A 25,997-nucleotide genomic window follows, 5' to 3' on the forward strand; every position below is an offset into this window, starting at 1 on the left:
GAAGTAAGTCAGAGAAAGACAAATATCATGTGATACTACTTATATGCGGAATCTAAAAAAAAATGATACAGGTGAACTTGTTTACGAAGCAGAAACAGACTCACAGACTTAGGGAACGAACTTATGGTTACCGGGGGGAAGGGTGGAGGGGGAAGAGATAGATTGGGAATTCGGGATTGGCATGTACAAACTGCTATATTTAGAATAGATAACCAACAGGGACCTACTGTATAGCACAGGGAATGCTGCTCAATATTCTGTAATAAACTAAATGGGAAAAGAATTTGAAAAAGAATAGATACATGTATATGTATAACTGAATCACTTTACTGTACACCTGAAACTAACACAACACTGTTAATCAACTCTGCTCCAATATAAAATAAAAATTTTTTTAAAATGCAAAAAAAGTAAAAGAACTCACAATTCAAATATAAAAAGACAGACAACTCAATTAAACAAGGTTATAAGATATAAGCAGACACTTCAATAAGATACACAAATGGCAAATAAACACACAAAAAGATGGTCAATATCATTAGCCATTAAGAAAATTCAAATTAAAACCACCATGAGATACCACTACATATGCACAAGAATAGTTAAACTTAAAAAGATTGACAATGTCAAGTGTTGGTGAGGACATGGAACAACTGGACCCTCACACACTGCTTGTAGGAATGCAACTTTGGAAAACATTTTTGCAGTTTCTTATAAAGTTAAACATAGATGTACTATATGACCCAGCAACAGTTCCTCTCTTGGGAATTTACCAGAGAAAAATGAAACTATATGTTCATACAAAAAGGCTGTATACAGGGCTTCCCTGGTGGCGTAGTGGTTGAGAGTCTGCCTGCTAATGCAGGGGACGCGGGTTCGAGCCCTGGTCTGGGAAGATCCCACATGCCACGGAGCAACTGGGCCCGTGAGCCACAATTACCGAGTCTGCGCGTCTGGAGCCTGTCCTCCGCAACAAGAGAGGCCGCGACAGTGTAAGGCCCGCGCACCGCGATGAGGAGTGGCCCCCGCTTGCCACAACTAGAGAAAGCCGTCGCACAGAAATGAAGACCCAACACAGCCATAAATAAATAAATAAATAAATAAATGATTGAAGGACTTTAAAAAAAAAAAGGCTGTATACAAATGTTTATACCAGCATCATTCATAACAGCCAAAAAATGGAAACAACCCAATGTCGATCAAAAATTGAATGGATAAGCAAATTAGGTTTATCCACACAACAGAATATTATTCAGTAATGAAAAGAAATGAACAATATGGATGAATCTCAAAAGTATTATGCTAAGTGGAAGAAGCTGGACACAAAAGGGCTACATAATGTATGATTTTATTTATGTGAAATTCTAGAAAAGGCAAAACTATGGTGGCAAAAAGCAGATTGGTGGTTTTGCTAGGTTCCAAGGGTGGACAGAGAAGATGGACTGCAAAAGAGCACAAGGAAACTTTCTGGGTTAATTGAAATGTTCTATACCATGACTGTGTGGCGGTTATACAACTATACACATTTATCAAAGCCCATCAAACTGAACACTTAAAATTAGTGAATTTTATTTTGTGTAAATTATACCTCAATAAAGGTATCTTTTTAAAAAGAGTTTAGACAGTCACACGCTCTCCCACACCTCAGCACAGAGGCCAGGGGCTGACCCGCCAGTGGCCTATCCAGTACCCATCCCTTCTGCTCCCTCCTTGCTGGCAGAGCCAAGTGGGGGCATCTGCCCTAAGGGGTGGTGTGGGTCCCTCTCTGGCCCAAATAGTAAAGAGAGCTTTGTTCAAGTCCACCGCCAGTGGTGGTCAAGAAGGGGCCCCGTGATACAGTTCTGGCCAGAAGGCAGAGGCTCTGGTGGGGCTTCTGGGAATGGATCCCCTGCTCGTAAAAAGCTGTGCCGAGAAGGGACTTCTTGCTTCCTGCCTCTGGACACGGCCCAGAGTGTTCTGAGACCCCAAGAACTGTACAGGACACCTCTTGCCACTTGGAGCTGTAGCAGCCATTTTGCAAGCATGGAGGGACCTGTCTGAGGACCAGGACCTGCCCCAGACCTATTGAATTTGAATCCCTTGGGGGTGAGACCAGAACTCATGCATTTTCTGCAGACTCTCCAGGTGACGCTGGTGCACCCAGGACCGAGGACCACTGCTCTGAGCATACAGTGCTGGACCAAGACGTGCCCTGCCCAGAAGTGATTTTGAGCACTCCTCTCCCAGGTGACTGTGGTTGGCCCTGATCCATCATCAGATCAGTCCTATGGGTGTGAAAGGGCTGCCATAATTATGGACCACAAACAGGGTGGCCTAAAGCAACAGAACTCTATGCTCTCACAGTTCTGGAGGTCAGAAGTCTGAAATCAAAGTGTCCGTAAGGCCAGACTCCCCCTGCTGTTTCTAGGAAAGAGTCCTTCTTTGTCTCTTCAAGCTTCTGGTGGTTGCTGGCAATACTTGACTTTCCATGGCTTGTAGACACATCACTCTGATTTCTGCCTCCCTCTTCACATGCCTCCTCCCATGTGTGTCTGTGTATCTCTGTATCTCTCTTCTTATAAAAATACCAGCCATTGGATGTAAGGACCACCCTAAGTGGTCCAGTGTGACCTCATCTTACCTAATTAAGATCCCATTTCCAAATGATGTCACATTTGGAGGTTCTGGATGGACATGAGTTTTGGGGGACCCTATTCAACCTAGTACAGCTTCCTTCTTTACTTACTTTTCTTCTGCCCTCACTCTTACTGCCCTGGGGTTATACTTCTTCCTAATAAAGCATCAGCACGCAAGCTTGCTTTCAGGTTTTCCTTTCTAGGGAAACTGGAGTAAGAAAACAACCATATTCCAGACAGCGAGAACATTCCAGAGGTCACCAGGCCCCGGGCGCTGAAGGGTGTGGACCCCAGACGTCGCTGGGACAGCCCGCCCCTGCTGCTTGGCGGTGCCTGGCCCGGCCGCTGCTCACTGTGCTGCCTCCGCCGCGCTCCTCGGACACAGGTTCGCGCGTACCTCACTTCATCCCAGTCCCGGGACAGCAACGTTGGGTTTATGTCTTTATTTGATGAAAACGAGCTGTTGCGCAGCCACTGGTACCTGTATTGGGGAAACACAGCATACAAGCAAGAAGCTTACAGCCTCAGTGGCAAAAAATTTTTCATGTCAGAGACTGAGAACTCCTGCAGTCGTTTATGTTATCCCTTCTTCTCCAGACAGGGGATATCAAAAAGTTGCAATCAAAGATCTCATCATCTTATTGATAAAGCCACTAATGAGCCAAAATGTCTGTCAATGTCAACCGCAGCGTGTCAGACCAGTTCTATCGCTACAAGATGCCCCGTCTGATTGCCAAGGTTGAGGGCAAAGGAAATGGAATCAAGACAATTATAGTCAACATGGTTGACATAGCCAAAGCGCTTAATTGGCCTCCAACGTATCCCACCAAATATTTTGGTTGTGAACTGGGAGCACAGACCCAGTTTGACGTTAAGAATGACCGTTACATTGTCAGTGGATCTCATGAGGCGAATAAGCTGCAAGGCATGTTGGATGGATTCATTAAAAAATTTGTTCTCTGTCCTGAGTGTGAGAATCCCGAAATGGATGTGCATGTCAATCCAAAGAAGCAAACAACAGGTAATTCTTGTAAAGCCCGTGGCTATCGAGGCATGCTTGACACACATCATAAACTCTGCATGTTCATTCTCAAAATCCCACCTGAGAATAGTGACAATGGTTCAGGAAAGAAAGAAAAGGAAAAGAAAACTAGAAAGGGCAAAGACAAGGAAAATGGCTCCGTGTCCAGCAGTGAGACACCACCACCACCACCACCACCCAATGAAATCAGTCCTCCTCCACATGCTGTGGAAGAAGAGGAAGATGATGACTGGGGGGAGGATACAACAGAGGAAGCTCAAAGGTGAAGAATGGATGAAATCAGTGACCACACAAAAGTTTTAACCCTCAGTGATGATTTGGAAAGGACTGTTGAAGAGCGTGTCAATAACCTGTTTTTTTTTAATTTATTTATTTTATTTATTCTATTTTTGGCTGCGTTGGGTCTTCGTTGCTGCACATGGGCTTTCTCTAGTTGTGGTGAGTGGGGGCTCCTCTTCCTTGTGGTGTGCGGGCTTCTCATTGCAGTGGCTTCTCTTGTTGCGGCGCACGGGCTCTAGGCGCGTGGGCTTCAGTAGTTGTGGCATGCGGGCTCTAGAGCGCAGGCACAGTAGTTGTGGCTCGCGGGCTCTAGAACGCAGGCTCAGTAGTTGTGGCGCATGGGCTTAGTGGCTTCGCGGCATGTGGGATCTTCCCGGACCACGGCTCAAACCCGTGTCCCCTGCATTGGCAGGCAGATTCTTAACCACTGCGCCACGAGGGAAGCCCTCCTGTTTGATTTTGTTAAGAAAAAGAAAGAAGAAGGTAGTATTGACTCATCTGACAAAGAAATTGTAGCTGAAGCAGAAAGACTGGATGTAAAAGCCATGGGCCCTCTTATTTTGACTGAAGTTCTTTTTAATAAGAACATTAGAGAACAAATTAAGAAATACAGGGCACCAATTCTTACAATTTTGTCACAACAAAAAAGCTCAACGGTACCTTCTTCATTGTTTGGAGTGTGTGGTAGCAATGCACCAAGCTCAGCTCATCTCCAAGATTCCACATAGCTTGAAGGAGATGTATTATGCAGACCTTTTGGAGGAAGAAGCCATCCTTAGCAGGTCAGAAAAGGCCTCTAAGAAATATGTTTCAAAAGAACTTGCCAAAGAGATTTGTGTCAAAGTGGAACCTTTTATAAAATGGTTGAAGGAAGCAGAGGAAGAATCTTGTGCTGGTGAAGAAGATGATAAAGATGAGAATATTGAGGTGGTGTATTCAAAAACTGCCAGTGTACTGAAAGTTAAAGCTGTAAAGTCTGACAACAAGGACGATGACATTGATATTGATGCCATTTAAAGGGGTGGGTGCAGCCCAGCATAACAGTTTAATGCTGAGAATCTTTCTGCATCATCAGCCAGAAGTGCAACATGTATGTGCAAAAGCTAAAATGGGTTAACATCATGCTACACTTTCTACTAAAAATGTGTTGCTGTGAGTGGTCTGTATTTAAACCCAAGAAGACATCTAGGGAGTCCATACACATATCAGTGAGCAGATATGTGTGCTTATTTACAGCATGTTTCTTTTTGAAAAATTAGTGGTGGACACATTTGGATCACATTTATATAGTTATAAAAATAAAGATTTGATTTTGCTCGCTCTTCAGATTTTTGGCTCTGAATGACTTTAGTAAGCTGAAATAATTGGCTCGTTTAAAAAATGTTGCATCATCATTTAACCTGATAGGATTATTGGAGCCTGTTAGATATTGTCAGGTGCTGAGACTATAAAAAGGTCTCAGCAGAATGTGAACATAAACTTACTTATAAATACCTTACTCAGTCATTAGAAATGTAGTACTTTTAAGTCTTATTTCTAGTCCCTCAGATTGGCATGTGGTAATGTACATTCTTCCCATGCCAAGGGGGACTGATAATCAAATGACAGTGCAACACCTTTACCTTACTGAGAAGTTAAAATGACCTGAGTGTCCTATAAATAAAATTTTAAGAACAGGTTTTGAAACTTGAATTGTGTTTTTTTTCATTTCTTCTATACTTGCCCCAAATTGTAGTCTTTGAAGTCATGTGCACTTGCACGTTGGATGAGCCAGGGGAATTATTACATTAACATATAACATTTTATTATGTGTAGGTAGCTCTTGCTTTTATACTGAGAGAAAACTGAAACTTTGGGGAGTGATTAAATAGTAAGCTCTACGATTTTATTTGGGGGAAGCAGGAAAAGGCACACTTAATCTCTAGCAAACACTGAGCATAATTTTTCAGCATTTACTCTCGATTCAAATTACAATTTCAAAATATTTAGACATACTGTATCTTTTGTTCAGTGTGGATTTTTCCCCTGACAGACTATGGTTCTTTGATGACTTTTGCATCTGGACACATAGCTTATGCTTTTCCGGTTTTCATTGCTATCTTGCCAAAATAAGTGTTAACTATGTCTCAAATCCCCCCCCACACCCCCCAAAATGTCTTATTTTTTAAAAAAGCTACAAGCATACTTCTAAGAGCCTATATTTTGGTGTAAGACTTGGGGTGTTTTTTATTTTCACACTGAATATTGTGAGATACCCAGGAAGTCTGTGATGATGGCAACGGAAAGCATGTGCCTAGGGCCTGACCCAGCCCATCCTGGGCTTTAGATTTGGAAATAACTTCCTTGTGATGTGCTTGCCCAATCTGCTGATGTAAACTCCCTTGATAGACGGGCTTATGACTACATCTGAGAAATCATCTTGAATATACAAATTTACACAAAAAGTACACTGTGGGAATCAAAATGCACGGAGTGAATTTTTTGGGGAGCATGGCTTATTATCATTCACCTCTTTCTTTGTGATCCATCTCACAGATTACAATGAGACCTTAACAAATGTATGTAAGTTTTTTTCACACTGAAATTATATAAACATTTGGTATAATAAAAAATAAATAAAAAGAGTTTAAAGAAGATTTTAAAAAATATTACTCAAGTTATATATGTATACACAACACGCACCAAATTGTAGGGCTACAATATTTCTCAATAGTGATGTCTTGGAATTTGATAAACTTGGTTTTGTTACTGCAGTGCAAAAAATCAATCATTCCATGTATGATACCAAGTTTGTAACAACATCTATCATTGGTGCAAAAGAATGGAGCAGAGACAAGGAACAGGGTGGGCCCCTATGTCTGAGGAAGCCAAACTGCATTAATGTCACCATTCAGCAAAGACCCATGATACTGACAAGGAGAATTAACTATGTGCTAGGCATCCGTCAGTCCACCATCTGGGATTCTACATTCGAAGTTGAACAACAAATCTTACCTCTTGGCAGCTGATAAAAGCCCTAACAGTGGCAGATAAAGCACAACTGTACAAGTAGTGCTACAATTTTAAAAGTCACAAGGAATGCAAAGATGACTTTGCAGGTCATCTCACATTCAGATAAGGCTATCTTCCACTAGAGTGGAAAGATGAATCATCACAATACACAACTGTGGGATGCTGCCATATTATAACAGAATGTGTAAGGGATTCACCAAAAATTCATGTCTTTTAAATATATTTGACCTATTTGTTTATTACTGTTTCTCCCCACTAGAATGATGACACTCCATGATGACAGGGATTTTTGTCTTTGCTGTTCACTGCTATATCCTTAGCATCTAGTACAATGCCAAGCATACAGTAATTGTTAAGTGAATAAATTATGCCTACGTAGATATTCAGTAAATATTTGTACAAATTCATTATGTCAATGTAAATGATGTAATAACCTTCTCTTACATTTCCTTTCTTGTATAATTTCTCTGATTGGAAGTTAATAATTGTCTTGTTTCTTTATTCATTTTGTTTCTAAATACCAATCCAAACATAAACTTTCAATCTACAAATATAAATGCTATAGAGGATGTGGAGAAAAGGGAACCCTCCTACACTGTTGGTGAGAATATAAACTGGTGCAGCCACTATGGAAAACAGTATGGAGCTTCCTTAAAAAACTAAAAATAGAGTTACCATTATTATCCAGCAATCCCACTCCTGGGCATATATCCAGAAAAGACAAAAATTCTAATTTGAAAAGATACATGCACCCCAATATTCACAGCAGCACTATTCACAATAACCAAGACATGGAAGCAATCTAAATGTCCATCGACAGATGAATGGATAAAGAAGAGGTGGTATGTACAATGGAATATTACTCGGCCATAAAAAGAATGAAATTTTGCCATTTGCAGCAACATGAACAGACCTAGAGAATATCATACTAAGTGAAGTCAGACAGAGAAAAACAAATATTATATGATATCACTTATATGTAGAATCTAAAAAATAATACAAATGAATTTATTCACAAAACAGAAACAGACTAACGGACATAGAAAACAAACTTATGGTTACCAAAGGTGAAGGGGGAGGGGAGGATAAATTAGGAGTATGAGATTAACATAGACACACTACCATATTTAAAACAGATAAGCAATAAGGATTTACTGTATAGCACAGGGAATTATACTCAATATCTTGTAATAACCTATAATGGAAAATAATCTGAAAATATGTGTGTGTGTATATATATATTTATTATATATATATTTATTTATACATATATAAAACTGAATCACTTTGCCATACACCTGAAACTAACACAATACTGTAAATCAACTATACTTCAATTAAAAAAATGAACTTTCAAGCAAGGAGATTCTTATTTCTCCTTTATATATTTCTTCATTCCAAAAGTTTCCTACAATATGTGTGTGTTTACATATATTCAGAATAAAGAATGTATGCATTTTTATAAAATTAGAGCTTTTGGAAAACAAGGTTTAAAATGTTAATAAATGCATATCTATCAATAATTATCTTAAATGTCAATGGACTAAGTGTTCCAATCAAAAGACACAGAGTGGCAGGTTGGATAATAAAACAAGAGCCTACAATATGCTGCCTACAAGAGACCCACTTTAGGGCGAAGGAAACACATAGATTGAAAGTGAGGGGATGGAAAATGATATTCCATGCAAATGGAAATGACAAGAAAGCAGGGGTAGCAATACTCATATCAGACAAAACATACTTTAAAACAAAGGCCGTTTAAAGACTTAAACATAAGACATGACACCATAAAACTCCTAGAAGAGAGCATAGGCAAAACATTCTCTGACATAAATTGTAGCAATATTTTCTTAGGTCAGTCTCCCAAGGCAATAGAAGTAAAAACAAAAATAAACAAATGGGACCTAATCAAACTTGCAAGCTTTTGCACAGCAAAGGAAATGATTTAAAAAACCCAAAAAGACAACCTATGGAATGGGAGAAAATATTTGCAAATGACACAACTGACAAGGGCTTAATCTCCAAAATATACAAACAGCTAATACAACTCAACAACAAAAAAAACAAACAACCCAGTCGAAAAATGGGCAGAAGACCTTAATAGACACTTCTCCAAAGAAGACATACAGATGACCAGTAGACACATGAAAAGATGCTCAACATCACTAATTATTAGAGAAATGCAAATCAAAACTACAGTGAGGTACCTCACACCGGTCAGAATGGCCATCATTAAAAAGTCTACAAATGAAAAATGCTGGAGAGGGTGTGGACAAAAGGGAACCCTCTTACACTGTTGGTGGGCATGTAAGTTGGTGCAGCCACTATGGAAAACAGTATGGAGGTTCCTCAGAAAACTAAAAATAGAACTACCATATGATCCAGCAATCCCACTCCTGGGCATACACCTGGACAAAACTCTAATTCAAAAAGATGCATGTACCCCTATGTTCATAGCAGCACTATTCACAACAGCCAAGACATAGAAACAACCTAAATATCCATCGACAGCTGAATGGATAAAGAAGATGTGGTATATATATACACACACACACACACACACACACACACACAACAGAATACTACTCAGCCATAAAAAAGAATGAAATTTTGCCATTTGCAGCAACATGGATGAACCTAGATATTATCATACTAAGTGAAGTAAATCGGACAAATATCATATGATCACTTATATGTGGAATCTAAAATATGATACAAATGAACTTATTTACAAAACAGAAACAGACTCACAGACATAGAAAACAAACTCATGGTAACCAAAGAGGAAATGTGAGGGGATAAATAAGGAGTTTGGGATTCGCAGATACAAACTACTGTATATAAAATAAACAATATGAATTTACTGTACAGCACAGGGAATTATATTAAATATCTTATAATAACCTACAATGGAAAAGAATATGAAAAAGAATATGTGCAACTGAATCACTCTGCTGTACACCAGAAACTAACACAACCTTGTAAATCAACTATACTTTAATAAAAAATAAAATAAAATAAAATTAGAGTTTTATAGAGGACTCTATCAATTGATAATAGCATGCTTCAAGTTTTCTTTTAGCTATTTTCTCAAATCTATCCCTCTGCATATGCTCTTTATTCTATCCGGAAAACCCACACCCATCTCTCTATAAATCTAACCTGTCTTCAACCCAATCTCCCCAATGAAGAATCCTTTATAACACCGATTAATCTCAATCCTTTGATCCACTTTGACTCCCAACAAAACCCTAAACCCCTTTAGGGCAGGAAATATTCATTATGTTTTTTTATTTCCCACTGTTATAGAACATTCAATAAATGCTTAATTTGTTGAATTTGTTAATTTGATGAATTTCAATGAGACTGGAGAACCTTGAGGATACAAAATTAATGTAAAGCTACAAAGATAAATATACCTACACATTAAACTATATGCATAAAACCTACCAACAGTGTCTGTCCTTGGGAAATGAAGAAATGACCCGATATAACTATGGTGAGAACAAGATGCCCAGATTCTTCACTGGAGTCAAAAACCTTGAAAAAGAGAGAAATGTGTATAAGACATTTCTGTAATACTAATAAACTTATAACCAAACTATCTTCTCACACTGATCTTCCCACTCTGAATGTTCCCTTTCCCTCATTTAATCTGTAATCATTCCCCTATAGTTTCAAGTTTTCCTCATATAAGGGTTAACAGCCAGGCTTTTATAAAATATAACTAAAACCAATATTTTGAAACAACAACAGTAAATGAAGAATCAAGAGACATGGGGCCTGAGCCAACCACTTTTGAATTACATTTTAATAAATCATGAATTATCTGTGAGCCTCAGTTTCCTTTCTGTAAAATGGGGATAATGCTTTACAGGTTGTTGTCAGACTACAGAGTCAGTTTCTTTAGCCACATAATCCATTTTTCACAACCCCTCAAAACTTGGTGTTTCCTCTGGATGAGCCTTAATTTGTAATTTCACTCTTAAAAATAGGGTGCCCCAAACTGACCATAATATTCTTGGTGTGATCCAATTATCTCCATTACTTGCAGTAATGAAGCCTACAATTACATTTATCTTTTGAGGGGGTAGTCCCATTGAAGAGTGATCTTACGTCAATAAAACCCCCTGAAACTTCATCACCTCTGTTGGTAAATCATACTTTTACTTTCTGCATCTGAACCTAAACATAAGACCTTGCATTTACCCCCATTATATTTTATCTTGTTAGATTTGGTCTACAGTTGTGGTGGGGAGTTGAGGCAATTAAAGCAAAATGTCAAGGAGGTCATGACTCATAGATATTTAAGAGTGGGATTTGGGTCTTAAGTGACTACACTGTATAGGTGTCTTTAATATCATTGATAAACACGGTAAAGGTAAACATCCTTGTATAAACAATAGGATGAAATTATAGATTCATCTTAATGCTCAAAGCTCAAAATAATTAATACATACCTAACTCAAGTATACCGTTATAAGGTTACTGCATTCTATTAAGAAATAATGTTCTATATTATAGTTCCATATGTGGGGTTTGAAGCTTCACTGCTATATTTAAACTCAAGATTTCCTACTGAGTTTTCTCTAATTCACTTTAAATTCCAAACTTAAAAATCGAATAACATTTTAGATGTCAAGGTGGGTATGCTAAACCCTGCATTATTTCTTTCAGTGGTTGTTATTCATCCTCTTTCCCAATATTAGGAATTCAGTTATTTGTACAACGCTCTTCCCATTATAGTTTAAATAGATTATCTTGTATGCTTCATGACCACTTAAAACCTCAAGAATAGCTAGGAATGAAGCATAGCTATTGAAACTGGAGTCTGTTAAGCAAATTCTTTGGGAGGCAATATTCTAACAGAACAGTTTAACTTTTTTTTTTTTTTAGAGATATAACATATATCCCCAAAAGTGTCCAACACTCAAATGAACAGTTCAATGAGTGATGACAAAGTAAACACACAATCACCACTCAGATAAAAAAACAGAAGCCTTCCAGAAGGTACCCTAGTGCTATCTCCCAATCACTATCTGCTCCCTCCTCCAATATCCATCCTGACTTCTAACACCATAGTTTAGTTTTATTTATATGAATGGAATCATACAGAATTCTTTTATGTCTGGCTTCATCAATGTTGTTGCATATACCTCAGTTCATTCGTTATCATTACTGTAGAATACCATTCTATGATTATACCACAATTTATTTTTTCATTCTTTTGTTGATGAATATTGTTTTCCAGTTTAAATCTACTGCAAATAATGCTGTTATGAACATTCTTATATATGTCTCTTGTTGGGTAGAAACACTCGTTATGGAGATGCCAATTCTTTCCAAATAATTTTATTGTTTTTTCTTCCCTGCCCTCCAAACTTCTACATCTTATTTTTTTTGGCCGCACTGCACGGCATGTGGGATCTTAGCTCCTCGAGCAGTTGGAAGTGCAGAGTCTTAGCCAGTGGACCACCAGGGAAGTCCCCAAACTTTTACATCTAATTGCCCACTCAACATCTCTACTTAAAGGTCTAATAGTCATCTCAAAATTAGCAGCCCCTAACTTGAAGTCCAAACCTTCCCATTCATTCATTCATTGAATATTTATAAAGTGTCGAGCAAGTGGCACCTGTTGCCTGTCACCAGGTGTAGAAGTCCAAACACTTCTGCTCACTATATCTTGGTACTGGAGTCACCATGGAAAACAACACAGTCAAGCAGTGGAGGGAACAGCACTTGACTCACACAGAGAAGAAACAGAGCAAGATCAGTATCAGTACTGGGGCCTGGTTCCCCCATGGCCCGCAGGGGGGACCTAGGCAGCCATGCAGGGCAGCTGGCCTGCACTCGCCCCTCATGGCTACAGCACAGTGACTCCTCCTTCTCCCCCCAGAGGACAGATACAACAATGGGGCTGGCCAGGTGCCATATGATGCTTAAGCAGAACACAGGAGCACAGGCTGTGAGGACTCTATTTCTTGCTAAGTAAGCGTTCCAGGCCCAAGGCCCATTCTTACAGCCAAGAGAGGGGGTTGCAAGACTGCATGCCCAAGACTGCCTTTCACAACACAAAGCACCTACCATGGACCAGGCTGTTGTAGGCTTTTGACTCCCACAGTTTTCCCATCTCAGAATATAATTCTATCTTTCCATTTCGTTAGGCCAAACTGTGGAATCATTCTTGAATCCTCTACTTTTTGCATACACATATCCATCAGCAAATCCTTCAAAATATGCAGGATCTAACCACTTCTCACAGGTCTGGTCTGAGTTGGCATCATCTCTAGTGGGATTATTATAATAACCTCCTAACTGGCTTTCTAGTTTCTGTTCTTGCTCCCCTTTTCCAACACATTTTATTCTCAATACAGTAACCAGAGTGATCCTTTTAAAACCTAAGTCACGTCATGTCATTTCCAGCTCAAAGCCCTAGAGCAGCTTTCCATCTCATTCAGAGACTCATGCAAGGTGTTCCACAATCCATTACCTCTCTGCTCTCATCGCCCCTTTGGCCACTCTGCTCCAGCCGCACTGGCCTCTGCTGCTCCTTGAACCTACAAGGCACATTCATGATTATAAAACTCAGGGCTTCTCTATCTGAAACTGTCTTCTCCTAGGTCTACATGACTCACTCCTTGATCTTTTTCAGGTCTTTGCTTAAATGTCATATGCTTAAATGTCACCTTTCCTGACCATCCTAGTGAAAACTGCCACCAGCTCCCTGCCCCATTACCCAGACCAGATAGTTCCTATTCCCTTTTCCAATTTTGTTTCTTTATATTTACTTATTTATCTGTCTACATATCTTCTTTAGAAGAAGATTGATGTAAGGGATTAAAAACAACACTCAAAGAATCCAAAAGAAGAATAGAATATAAAGGGAAGAACAGGTGGGACAAACACAAGACAAATAGCAAGATTACAGACTTAGACCTAACCCTTTCAATGATCACATTAAATGTAAATGGCCTTAATCAGGATTAATTTTGCTTCTCAGCTACCCATTTTCTCTTCATTATTTTTCAGTGAGAATACATGAAAAATTACTAAGAATCCTTTTCTCTTTCCTTATTTATTCTTTACACCCTTCCTGCTCTTTTTTTCGCCCTCTAAAGAGATTTTTTAAAATAAATTTATTTTATTTAAAAATTTATTTGTTTTATTTAAATTATTTTATTTTTAAAAAATGTAAATGGCTTAAACATCCCAATGAAAGGCAATCTGACAACAGGATGAGAAGACAAGGCACAACTATATATAAATATAAAAATATGAACAGGTGAAAACAAAAGGGTGAGAAAAATATATACCATGCTAATACTAGTCAAAAGAAAGCTGGAATAGCTATTAATTTTAGGCAAGACTACCAAAAGGTATAAAGAAGGTCATTTCATAATGACAAGGCGTTAATCAAGAGACATAATTATCCTAAACATTCACGCCCCCAATAAGAGCTGAAAAATACATGAAGCAGGCAAGGTTCTGCCTACCCAAGGCCGCTGCTGTGCGGAGACCCCGGGGGAAGCCACCGTCACCATGTCTGACCAGGCGGCAAAACTTTCAACTGAGGACTTGGGGGATAAGAAGGAAGGAGAATATATTAAACTCAAAGTCACAGGACAGGAGAGCAGTGAGATTTACTTCAAAGTGAAAATGACAACACATCTCAAGAAACTCAAAGAATCACACTGTCAAAGACAGGAAGTTCCCATGAATTCACCCAGGTTTCTCTTTGAAGGTCAGAGAATTGCTGATAATCATACTCCAAAAGAACTGGGAATAGAGGGAGAAGATGTGATTGAAGTTTATCAGGAACAAACAGGGGGTCATTCAACAGTTTAGATATTTTTATTTTTTTTATTTTCCCTAATTCTTTATTTTTAAAAATAGTTCTTTTGTAATGTGATGTTCAAAACAGAATTGAAAACTGGCATCTCTTTAAAACATCTGGTAATTTGCATTCTAGTGTCGATTATTCATTATTGTTTGTTTTCACTGTGCTGATTTTTGGTGATCAAACCTCAGCCCCCTTCATATTGTCGTCTCCTTTTTAAAAATTACATATGTGCACAGAGAGGCCGCCTTTTCCAGGACTGTGCATTTGCACGCTTGTGATAAATAACAGTGACTAATGCAAGTGTTCATAATGACTTTCCAGCTGGCCCTGAAGTTTTAGCACGTGACTGCTTCACTCTTGGACTATGACTTTCAGCGGGAGATGGAAGTTTTTCAGAGAACTGAACTGTGGAAAAATGACCTTTCCTTAACTTGAAGCTACTTTTAAAATCTGAGGGTCTGGACCAAAAGAAGAGGAATATCAGGTTGGAGTCAAGATGACAAAGGTGGTGAGAATAAATGACTAGCTCCAAAGATGGTTTCACTGAAGAGAAAGCATTTTAAGATGAAGGACAAACCTTGTCAGAAGATCCCAGAAAAGTTCTAATTTTCCTTAGCAGTTAAAGTTATTCATGCAGAAGTGTATACAACAGAACACTGCTCTTTTTGACTTTATTTGTACTTTTTGGCCTGGGATATAGGTTTTAAATGGACATCGTCAGTACCAGCTTCATTAAAATAAACAAAATATTTGTAAAAACCATAAAAAATACATGAAGCAATAACTGATAGAGCTGTAAGGAAAAATAGACAAATCCACAATTATAGTCAGATTTCAACACCCCTCTCTCAATAATTGATAAACATAGAAAATCAGCAAGCATATAGTAGACGTGAACAACACTATCAACCAACATGACCTGATTGACATTTATACAACACTCCACTCAATATCAGCAAAATATATATCCTTCTCAAGTGTACACAGAGCACTTACTGAGAGAGACCAAATTCTGGGCCATAAAACAAGTGTTAGTAAATTTTAAAGTATGTTCTCTGAGCACAAATTAAATTAGAAATCAATAACAGAAATATCTCTGAAAAAGTCCCCAAACATTTTGAAACTAAATCATGTACTTCTAAATAACCCATGGGTAAATAAGAAATTAACAGATAAATCAGGAAGTATTTTGAACTGAATGTAATTCACCATGTCAACAAACTAAAAGAGAAAAATCATAGGATCACCTCACTAGATGAAAGAATATACAAAAGGCATTTGACAAAATTCAACATCCATTCCTGAGTACAAAAAAAAAAAAATCAGCAAACCAGGAATTGAAGGAACTTCAAGCTGATGAAGAGCATCTATGAAAAAACTATAGTTAATATCATATTTAATAGTGAAAGACTGAAAGCTTTCTAAGATAAGGAACAAGACAAGAATGTCACCACTTCTATTCGACACTGTACTGGAGGTTCTAACCACTGTAATTAGGCAAGAAAAAGAAATAAAAAGCCTTTCCTCTCCAGACTGGAAAGGTAGAAGAAAAACTGTCTTAATTCACAGACAACATAATCATTTATATAGAAAATCCAATTTATTTCCCTAGAATAAATGAATTTTAGAAAGACTGCAAGATACAAGATCAATAAATGAAAACTAAATTTATACAAACTAGTAAAGAACAACTGGATTTGGAATTTTAGAAACATCAAAACTTATAATAGCATGAAAAATATGAAACATTCAGAGATAAATATGACAAAAGAAGTGAAAGATCTGCACACTGAAAACTGACAGAAATTTAATACATAGTAAATATAAGGAGAGTTATACTTTGTTCATGGATAGGAAGATTTAATACTGTTAAGATGCTGAGGTAGGCAGAATAATAATCCCCACCCAAAGGTTCCCGTCCTTATCCCTGGAACATATGAATATCTTATCTTACATGGCAAAGGGGACTTTGCAGATGTGATTAAGTTAAGGATCTTGAGACTAGGAGAGTATGCTGGATTATCTAGATGGTCCCAATGGAATCCGAAGGGTCCCTATAAGGGAAAGAAGGAGGCAGAAGAGTCAGAGTCAGAGAAGGAAATGTGACTGCTGGCTTTGAAGATGGAAGGGTGGTACAAGGCAAGGAATTCAGGCAGCCTCTAGAAGCTGGAAAAGGCAAGAAACAGATTCTCCCCTAAAGCCTCCAGAGGGAATGCAGCCCTGCTGACACCTTGATTTTAGCCTCATAAGACCTATTTTAGACTTCTGACCTCCAGAACTGTGTGCAAAGCGTAAACAAACTAAGTTTGGGTTTTTGTAAGCCACTAAGTTTGTGGCAATTTGTTACAGCAGTAATAATCAAAAATTCTAAATTCTTTTGTAGAAATTAACAAGCTGATTCTACAATTCATGTGGAAATTCATGAAAAGAGACCATATACCAAGCATTTAAGTCATTTAACATTAACAAAGTACTCACTATGTACTGATCTCTCTTATAAATGTTCGGGAAAGAAAAAAAAAAAAAACATAGAAGGGAATGTCCCTGACCATGAGCTTCATTGATTCATTTGTTCATTCAACAAATATTTATTGAGCACCTAACAGATGCCAAGCGTTTTCTTAGATGGGACACATCACTGAACAAAACATTAGCTGCCCTCATGGAGCTAATGTGGGATGGGATGCAGGGCAAGGGTACAGAAAACTGTAAACAATAAATATAATTAGTGGCACACTAAGGGTGGAATGGTGGGAGCAGTCAACCCTGGTACAGGCAATAAGGGAGTGCTTTGTTGAGAATTTATAAACAATAGTCAAACTGACTAAAAAGCAGCTGCTTTTTATTACTATCATGCGCTAGTAATTCTAATCAATGTCACTGATGAAATACCCCTCCCTGAAAAAAATCTTTTGTTGATCTAAGTTCTAAACAATTGCTATAGTTACTGCTGAGTTTAAATAATACACACGTAAGTTTCAAATTAACAGATTTTTATTATTTATTCTTTAATAAACGTTGTTTTCTACATAGACATTCATTTGGAAAACTCCCAGTTATAAAGCTGGCCCACATACGTGCAGACTTAACCACATACATCTGTTTCAAGAGAAGCTCACAAGGCTTTGACATACTTCAAGCTTGCCTAATGCAAAGTTCTTGTCTCAAACCCTTTCTTAGGATGCACTTCACTTCAACCCTGTGGTATGATACTCTTCTGCATTTAAACCATAGATTCAAAATAAACAATGATAGCACAGGGACTGTAAAGACCAAGAAACAGAACGTGAGTTATTACAATGTTGTCATTTTATGGGACCTTCTTTTTGGCATTTATATTTGTGCTTAAAATTTTAAAACAACGAAAGTGCAAGCAACGGGATGGAACATTTTTGTTTGGCAAATGCAAATTTTAGTTCACACTCAAAATATGTTACTAAATTTGAATAATACCTTTAATATTAAAATATTCTTTTAAAACTGTTAAATGTTTCCAAACTAAATAACAAAAAAGAGAATAAAACATATCAGCAATTTTATCATTAGCTGCCTAGATTGTATGTTTGGAGATTTTCAGTATTATTTTTTAAAATCACTTATAAGTTAAAGAGAAATCAATTACATAAAATATCAGCCTCTAACCAAAGAAGCAAAGTTCAGACATTTACCTAGATATAAAAAACTGGCTAAACATTTGTGGTTTTTTTCCTGCCTTATACTATAGCGTGCATTTCCTTTTTCTTATTTATCTTACTGCCACGCTTATAATAATGAATGTCAATAAATTTCACTGTCTGCATAATAAATTTCATTTATGAAATTTTTATGAAAATAATTTCATCATTTAGGGGAAGAAAGTGTTAAAAATTATCGATTTTGGGTTTCATATGTTCTAGGCACATCATTGAACATAATAAATAAGTAAATTATCTAGTATGTAAGAAAGTGCTAGGAGCTAGGGAAAAAACGAAGCAGGGTAAGGGGAATGGGAGTGTAAAGACAGGGCATGAATGTTAAAATATAAAGAGGGTGGTCAGCATGGGCATCACTGCGGTGAGGCTTGAGCAAAGACTTGACGGCATGGGAAGGTTACTAGGTATCGCGTGGGAAGGATACCAGGTATCTGGGAATTCCACAGTTACTATTTTTCATATATTTGTTGCAATATTTCATCTAAAAGATCTTTACGGTATGCTCAGTTTGAAAATGTCTAATTTAAGACTTCCAAGAGGTTCAAGAAAAAATGTAATTTGATTGCATCCCTGCAGTCTTCCCTTCCTAAATCCAATCCAAATACCAATTACCTTTCCTTGAGCAGTTATTAAAATCAGCATCCAAGTGGGCCAGAAGGGTGGGTTGAGGTCTCAGGATCCGGATGAAAAGAGTTGAGTTTTCCCCCTGGATGAGACTGGAGGCTGTAGCCTAAGCAAGTAGCCCTAGGGCAAAGGCAGGAATGCCCCAGTTCTTGGGAGAGAGACTAACCCGTAGAAATTGGTCATCCCCTCCACCCCCAAGAAGACCAGCCTGTGTATTCTGAAATTCCTACTGGTCTCCCAGCCTCTAAGGTGTCATAGTGGAGCTGGGAAACTTACTTAGCTGAGTCCTTTCTACTCCTCTACAGAAGACCTAGAAGGCTGAGACTCATGCACCTCCCAACACTTAACACTTATAAGGTATGTTGGACTTGAGCCCCAAAAGTAAGAAGAGGCATTAAGTTAGATAAAGGAAAACGACAACATACCCGATAGGCTAAAGCAATAAAGAACAAACAGAAAACCCAGAACAGGTGGCTCCTAGAAGAACAAAACTGCCAGAGGAGATCAACATCAGCTTGAGCCAAAAAATAATAACAATAATAATAATATGGTTATTATTTTAGTTTTTTAAATATTTATTTATTTATTTTCCTTATTTTTTTCAGCTGCATCGGGTCTTAGTTGCAGCACACGGGATCTTTGTTGAGGCACGCAGGATCTTTCTTGTTACGGTGTGGTCTGTTGGGGTTTCTCTCTAGTTGCAGTGTGCTGGCTTCTCTCCAGTTGTGGCATGCGAGTTTTCTCTCTCTAGTTGTGGTGCGCAGGCTCCAGGACACGTGGGCTCTGTAGTTTGCGGCACGTGGGCTCTCTCATTGAGGCGCGCGAGCTAAGTAGTTGTGGCACGTGGGCTTAGTTGCCTCGTGGCATGTGGGATCTTAGTTCCCCGACCAGGGATGGAACCCGCGTCCCCTGCATTGGAAGGCAGATTCTTTACCACTGGACCACCAAGGAAGTCCTAATAATAATTATTATTAAGAACACTTAAGGAGACTTGAAGCTAAAAACATATAAAAATTCAATAGCTTAACTGAAGAACTGGAGACCAAATTAATGGTCTGAAAGATCACGTAGGAGAAATATTCAGAAACACAGAGCATAACTACAAAGAAGAAATCACGTGTACAAGATAATGTGGAGCAAAGACTCAGCCCCAGGAGAACAGATGTTAACAGGAGCTAAAGTGGAAGGGGAGAAACAGAGCAAAGGCAATGATTAAACAGATAGCAGAACAACTATTCCACAACTGCAGAGATATGAGACAGAAGATGGGAAGGTTCGAGTTCCAGGCTTTGATGGGGGGGAGGAGGGAATCAACAATTAGACACACCCTGATAAAATTTCTAAATTTAAAGAATAAAGATCTTAAAAGCTTCCAGTCTTAAAAAAAGTCACTCTCCAACACCAGAAGATTCTGGACAACAAACTCATTTTTTTTTAGTAAATGAAGGCAAAGAATCAAGCACTTATCCTACCTCTCCTATACAAACTGACCTCCAGGTAAACTCTAGTGGATATGAGGAAATCTTTCTTTACTTTTGTAAAGAATATAAAATATTTTATATTCCAGATAATAAATGAAGAAAAATGATAAAATTAGAATATCAATATTTTTGCAACTCCTAATTAATTAATGGCTCTAGGCATTGTGCTTCAATAGCGGCAATACCCCAGAGAGATAAATTGGCATTACACACTTCCAATGGGAAGAAGACTAAACCACCTACTAAGTAGTCTGGCCAAAAATCCCCAAAAACAAAAACAAAAAGCTCAACCTGAATTTGATCAAGCCTCTAGATTCAGTTATCAATTCACAAGAAATACAGAGGACAAAGGATCACATTAACTGCACCACAGAGATGCAGTCAGCAAAATCATACTGTCAGAAATTCTTCAGAACTCGGTTTCTTCAGCGAATAAACTGCAAGGAAGGAAGAGAGGTGGATCACATAGAAGAAACCTTAAAGAATAAAAGAAATACTAATCAATCATCCACGTATGGTCCTGTTTAAAAGAATTATGAAACTTATGAGACTATCAGAAATTTGAGCACTGACTATTTGATGATATTAAGGAACCATTATTTTTTTAGGGTGAAAATGATATTACAATTGTTTTTTTAAGTTCTTATCTTTTAGAGATACCAACTGAAATAGCTGATGAAATGGTATGATGGCTGTGATTTGCTTCAAAATAACATGATGGACATGGATAGGGTAGCAATGAAGCCAGATTGGCCATGAGTTGGTAATTGCTGAAGCTGCTGATATGTACATGTGGGTTTACCGTATATTCCGTCTACCTTTATTATATAGAAATTCAAGCATAATCAAAAAGTTTTACATAAGCCTTTTTTGTTGACTAAGTAGAAGCAAGGGTAAAAAAAGCATTCAGCTTACTACAAAGGATGCTACATGAAATATCCTATCTCTTCCGAGAAATTCCAAACATCATAATGCCTAATATAATCCAAGAAGCTGAGAAAAAAATTACTTATTTCTGGCTCTTGGGAAATATATTTAATGGGTGATAATTTAGCATTTTACTGGAATGTTCACATTAGCACAATATAAAAAACTCAAAAAAAGTTATTTTTAACGACAAAGTCTTCAAAGAAAAAGATTATTTTAAGGTGTCAGAACATATACCACATTCATATCTTCTCTTCTTTCTAGTTGCTAACCTAAATGTTGCTTAAGATTTAAGTCATCAAAACAGTATTATGGTACTGGCAAAAGAATAGACACATAAACCAATGGAACAGAATAGAGAACCCAGAAATAAACCCATGTATATACAAATCAACTAATATTTGACAAGGGAGCCAAGAATATTCAATGAAGAAGAGACAGTCTCTTCAATAAATGATACTGGGAAAATTGGATATTCACATGCAAAAGAATGAAACTAGATCCCTATCTTACATCACTCACAAATTTAACTCAAAATGAATTGAAGACTTAAATGTAAGACCTGATACCATAAAACTTCTAGAAGAAAACAAAGGGAAAAAGCTCCCTGACAATGGTCTCAGCAATGATTTTTTTTTTGATATAACACCTAAAGCACAAGCAACAAAAGCAAAAATAAACAAGCAGACTACATCAAACCAACAAGCTTCTGCACATCAAACGAAATGATCAACAAAATGAAAAGACAAGCTATGGAATGGATAAAAATTTGCAAACCACCTATCTTATATGGGGTTAATATTCAAAAAATACAAGGAACTCATACAAATCAACAGCAAAAACCAAATAATCCAATTTAAAAATGGGCAAAGGACCTAAAAAGACATATTTCTAAAGAACATGTTCAAATGGCCAACAGGTACATGAAGTGGTGCTCAACATCACTAATCATCAGAGAAATACAAATCTAAACCACAGTGAGATGTCATCTCACGTTCGTCAGAGTGGCTATTATCAAAAAGACAAGAGGTAACAAGTGCTGGTAAGGATGTAGAGAAAAGGGAACCCTTGTGCACTGCTGGTGGAATGTAAACTGGTACAGCCACCACGGAAAACAGTATTGAGTTTCCTAAAAAAGAGTTAAAAGTACAACTACCATATGGCCCAGCAATTCCACTTCTGGGTATACATCAGAAGGAAATAAAATCACTATTTCAAAGAGATACCTGTACCCGCATGTTCACCGCAGCATTATTTACAATAGCCAAGACAGGGAAATAATCTAAATGTCCATCAACAGATGAATGGATAAAGAAAATATGGTATGTATACACACACACACACACACACACACACACAAACACACAATGGAATATTATTGGGCCATTAAAAAAAAAAACAAGGAAATCCTGCCATTTGTGACAACATGTATGAACCCTGAGGGCATTATGCTAAGTGAAATAAGTCAGAGAAAGACAAATACTGGATGATCTCACTCATATGTGGAACTAAAGAAAAAACAAATTCATAGCAACAGGACAGATTGGTGGAAAACAGAGGCGGGGGTGGGCAAAATGGGTGGAGGTGGTCAAAAGGTACAAACTTCCAGGTATACGCTAAATAAGTTCTGGAGATGTAATGTACAACATCATGACTATAGCTAACAAAATTGTATTGTATATTTGGAAGTTGCTGACAGTAGATTTTAAAAGTTATCACAAGGGAAAAAAAATTTGTAACTATGTGAGGTGATGGGTGGTTAACTAAACTTACTGTGGCAATCATTTTGCAATATATACATTACCAAATCATTATGTTGTACGTTTTAAACTTATACAATGTCAAACATCAATTATACCTCAATAAAACTCGGGAAAGATTTACATCAACCTGAGCTCTTGCTATTGTAGTATTTTGCCATCAACACAGTAGCACACACTGAGATAACAGAGCCTGCCTATCACAGTTTGTACAGGCACAGCTTTTCAGGCACAGCTTATACACTGGTTAAATGATCAGAGAGCCTTCTCCTATTTTATATTCATGTATTTGTGCAAGACTGTATGTCCTATAGGACTAATCTAAAATTAATTAGGAAAAAGGTTAAAAGAAATATATGAAAATATAGAAAAGTATTTCAAATGTACTTACCTTAAAGTAACTTATACCTACACGAAAGGCTAAAATAGTGTTACTTGTCAGATGTGACAAATTATGTACTTGAGTTTTTTCCTGCTTTTAAGACCCCTCAGAAAGTGTCAGTGCTCTATATATTGGCCCAAATTGCTGATTTATGCATCATAAAATACAAAAAATGTGCAAAATTGTTAAGTAGGCTATTAGCTGCCTCCTCACTTACTCCTGGTAGCTAAAGAGCCTCATAAATTATTTCAACAAACTTGTAGGACATATTATGCTAATGAAAGTGGCCCTGCTACATACCCACTACCAAACTGTAAAATTCAGTATTTTGCTTTTGATGTTTCACAGAAATGCAAAGTGTTAACAGTAACAATAATAATAAATACAATTATAAGAGCATAACACCCAAAGAGGAAAAAAAAAGTAATTATATATACCTGGGGAATCTGTTCTTTCTTTAGAATCTAAAAATATCATCTCATGCATCAGAGCATGAGATGTGATTCCCCTTCTTTTACCACATATACCCAAATAAGATTAATAATTGTGAAATTATCTAGTCCTTTTAAACCTAGCTATTGGAGTTCACTTGATCACCTTGATTAGTAGCCATAAGCAAAATATATTTACTCAAAAGACCTCCCATGCAACAGAGGAATAAGTTCTTTATGCCCTGATTACCAATCAACGCCCCTCTGGTTATTGTTCTTTCTATAAAACACAGTCCTAGGACATTTCTCCAATACGTTTAAAAATCTCCCAAACTAATAAATCCTATGAAAATTACCAAGTATACCAGAAAGTGGTACCTCCCATTGGCACACCTACCCTAGGTCACTGCAACTCTCACACCTGCCTTGCTATCTTCATAGTCACTCTCTTCTATTTATTCACAAACAAGGTTCACTTACGCCCATAACAGTTCCAATATCCAAACTGTATTTCTAAATCTGAGTTCAAGAAACACTCTAATTTATTTCTCGGATGCCATGTTGTCATTTTTTAGGTGAAAAGCACCCTAGATTCCAAATGAGCAGGTACTTGAGCTTAATTGGCTAGATCTTCCAATGGTGATGCCTTAATCATCTCTAAACAGAGCCCTGAATAGTGTCCAGCACATGGTAGGCAGGGAACAAATCCTAAACATGAATGAATTTTAATTTTCTCAGGCCTCATTTTAAACTATAACTTCTTAGACTCCTTCAACAACTAAACTGAAAACAAAAACTTCACTATATTTGTCTAGATAAATTCTACCTTAAATCATGTTATACAAACAAGGCATAGCCTCTATGAAAACTATGTCTGTTACACAATAAAATGAACCTTTTGTTTATTGAAGGAGAAAAGAGTTGGAAATATGTATTTATAATCTGGTGCTTTGGAAAAAAAATTTTGTCATAGGAAATAAAATGTTAGAACATCTGTTAGAAGGTTCTTCCTCAAAAGCCTAAGCAATCTACAATACGTCACTGTATGTGACATATAATTAAACATAACCACAATTATAAAAATTATTTCTATATCAGTCAGGTGTAGGCTAGAGTATGCTGTAGAAATTAACAACCCCCCAAAGCAAAGGTTTTATTTCTCACTCACACTACCTATGCATCCTCTTTCTACCTGTCTTCCCACTCTACCTCACACTGCCCATCTTTCTCACAGTAGGACCTAAGCTGACAGAGCAGCAGATACCTGCAACACTGTAGCAAAGAGAAAGATAACAATGAATCATACACTGGCTCCTAAAGCTCCTGTCTATGACATAGGTCATTTCTGCTCACATTTCACTGGCCAAAACCAGTCACATGACACACAACTTCAAAGAGGCCAGGGATATGCAATCTTAGTATATCTGGTGAACAACACCAATGACTACTACTTTAAAAAAGACATTATCTGGAATCAGATGGATTTAGAATCAAATCCTTGTTTTGCAACTTGGAAGTATACTTAAAAATAGTAATAACTACTTTATAGGGTCATCAGAAAGATTAAATGACATAATGCAAAATCAGATACTTACCAGAATACCTGACCTTGATTCATTCATTCAATAAATATTTGGGGGTATCTGCCAATCACCATTCTAGGTACTGACATATAGTAATTATGTACTAAGTAAGTTTTTTTGTTTGTTGCTATTGTTATTAGAAATGCCTTTTGAGTTCCAACCAGGGCCCCCAGGAATAAGCCTTCATTTCTTAGCAGTCTCCAGATTCAGAAGAGACTTGTTCTCTTATTCTCCAATAACCATTTTCTTTCTTATATGGTAATAGAACCCCTGATTTTTAGCTGGACACATGATCTCGTGGAATTCAGACTACATATGCCAGCTGTCCA

General features: G+C 37.5%; 3 protein-coding genes across 4 annotated transcripts in view; 2 read left to right on the top strand and 1 right to left on the bottom strand.

Moving 5' to 3' along the window:
* REC114 (REC114 meiotic recombination protein) overlaps positions 1-25,997 on the bottom strand; it is a 113,434-nt gene that overhangs the window by 74,422 nt on the left and 13,015 nt on the right. For both annotated transcript variants that reach the window (XM_036841701.1, XM_036841700.1), the window contains exon 2: positions 10,399-10,488. In XM_036841701.1, coding sequence (XP_036697596.1) covers positions 10,399-10,488 — 90 coding nt within the window. The remainder of the gene's footprint in view (positions 1-10,398; positions 10,489-25,997) is intronic.
* On the top strand, positions 3,243-5,043 carry LOC118889685 (eukaryotic translation initiation factor 5-like). Its single transcript, XM_036841703.1, is given in 3 exon segments — positions 3,243-4,009; positions 4,376-4,550; positions 4,552-5,043. Coding segments are annotated over 3 exon segments (1,305 nt in total). The 5' UTR covers positions 3,243-3,281; the 3' UTR covers positions 4,954-5,043.
* Positions 14,488-14,793, top strand: LOC118889684 (small ubiquitin-related modifier 1-like). Its single transcript, XM_036841702.1, has one exon. It carries the CDS (start codon positions 14,488-14,490, stop codon positions 14,791-14,793), a length of 306 nt encoding a protein of 101 aa, XP_036697597.1.

This window comes from Balaenoptera musculus, chromosome 2 (assembly GCF_009873245.2).
Source record: "Balaenoptera musculus isolate JJ_BM4_2016_0621 chromosome 2, mBalMus1.pri.v3, whole genome shotgun sequence".
Classification (NCBI taxonomy): Eukaryota; Metazoa; Chordata; class Mammalia; order Artiodactyla; family Balaenopteridae; genus Balaenoptera; species Balaenoptera musculus.

What these genes read in the sequence shown, in the direction of transcription:
- LOC118889684 (XM_036841702.1), top strand. Translation starts at nt 14,488, where the DNA reads ATGTCTGACCAGGCGGCAAAACTTTCAACTGAGGACTTGGGGGATAAG.